The sequence below is a fragment of the Alligator sinensis genome, unplaced genomic scaffold (genome assembly GCF_000455745.1).
Source record: "Alligator sinensis unplaced genomic scaffold, ASM45574v1 scaffold2383_1, whole genome shotgun sequence".
Lineage (NCBI taxonomy): Eukaryota > Metazoa > Chordata > Crocodylia > Alligatoridae > Alligator > Alligator sinensis.
This window is the reverse complement of record NW_005843428.1, coordinates 31,520-32,923: the sequence shown is the minus strand read 5'-3', so window position 1 is coordinate 32,923 and position 1,404 is coordinate 31,520. Positions and strand designations below refer to the sequence as shown.

General features: G+C 54.3%; 1 protein-coding gene across 1 annotated transcript in view; it reads right to left on the bottom strand.

Annotated features, from left to right (window-relative positions):
* Nucleotides 1–388: 388 nt before the first annotated feature.
* ALYREF (Aly/REF export factor) overlaps nucleotides 389–1,404 on the bottom strand; it is a gene marked incomplete at its 5' end in the record, with an annotated part of 6,504 nt that continues 5,488 nt past the window's right edge. Inside the window, one exon of the mRNA XM_006038675.2 lies at nucleotides 389–679. Within this exon, the coding sequence (XP_006038737.1) occupies nucleotides 665–679 (15 nt within the window). The remainder of the gene's footprint in view (nucleotides 680–1,404) is intronic.

The following is a 1,404-nucleotide window of genomic DNA, read 5'->3' as shown; positions in this document are numbered from 1 at the left end:
GGGGCGGAGAGGGGCACACGAGGCCCCTCCGAGAAACGAGCAGGGGGCGGGGGGGTCACTGAAAGACCAAGTCTTTCCTGGGCCCCTCAGAGCCAGGCTTGGCGCAGCAGCGGGGGCCGGGCAAGCCACAGAGGGGCCAGCGCTGCCCAGCTGCACTCCAGCAACGTGCTACGCTCCCGTGTCTGTGCGGCTGGGGCGGGGCGGGGCAGCTCCCCCCGCATCTGCACGCGGGCACTGACGCTGGGGAGGGGAAAAGAGCCAAGGCAGAACAGTAGCCTCCTCCCACATGCAAGGGACTTAGCACAGGATGCGACAGGGGCCTGCCCACCACCGCCCACCTGCTCCTGCCGTCCGTCTCCAGCTGCAACAGGAAGCAGACGTTTAGGGATCTAGACACAGTTCTATTTTATTACAGCAAAGGTGAAAAAGCCACCTCCGCCCAACAGGCAACCAGTAAAATTTTTCCCAAAAATAACTCGGTACAAAACAGGTCTGTTTCAGAATTAAAAAAAACCTTTACATGAGTTTAAAACCTATTCCAAAACATAAAAGTAAAACAAATTCCGTCCTTGATAGTAGTAGCCACAGTCGTACACCCCTCCCTCCGGAGAGCATGGAATGAGATGTCTGGAGTCCTTTCCATGCAGGGGATGTGCTCGCTGCTTTAGCTGGTGTCCATCTAGAACAAGAGCGAAGTGCAATTACTTGGCTGTGCCGTGGACAAGGCAAAGAGGACCTATGGAGCGTGCTCGCACAAAGCTTTCCGGTTCAACCCGAGCTTGGCCAGAGCTGCAGTCCCGTTCATGATCAGTTTAGAGCCAGCTGCTTCCATTGGAACGTACCAATATGGGAAGAAAGGGGCAAACTGGCTGAAATGCATTAGGTGTGAACCCACCTAGCTGGGCACACTTTAAAAGTGAACTGACCGGTGCACTTCTCCAAGGTGGGCAAGACCCTGCTCTCCCTTCCCCAGCACCCCTGTCTAGTTTTAAAAGACCCAATTTCATTTCCACCACCTGAGAGGGAAGCCCAGCACATCTCAGGGGTTGTACTATTCCCCCCACCCGAAAAATCCAGCTCCAGCTCTCCTCCTCCATCACCCTCTTCTTTTCATCCTGTTCTTCCCAGTACTGTTTAAAAGGCAAGGCACACCCCACCCTTCTCAAATACAGCAAGTGCGTAGTGAGAGCAGCCCTCCTGAATTATGAAGCACGCAGGCAGTCCGGGGCATGCTGCATTAGTTGTTTTTAGTATTAGCTTCACATTAACAGGTGCCCATCTTAGTTTTGTGTGTCCTGCAGGCGTGTGTCCACAGTACAAACAACTGCAGAAACTGCCCTGGAGAATCTGGCTGCCGTGATGCGCAGTTCAGCCCCTACCAAGACCGGTACCCGCAGCTCTACT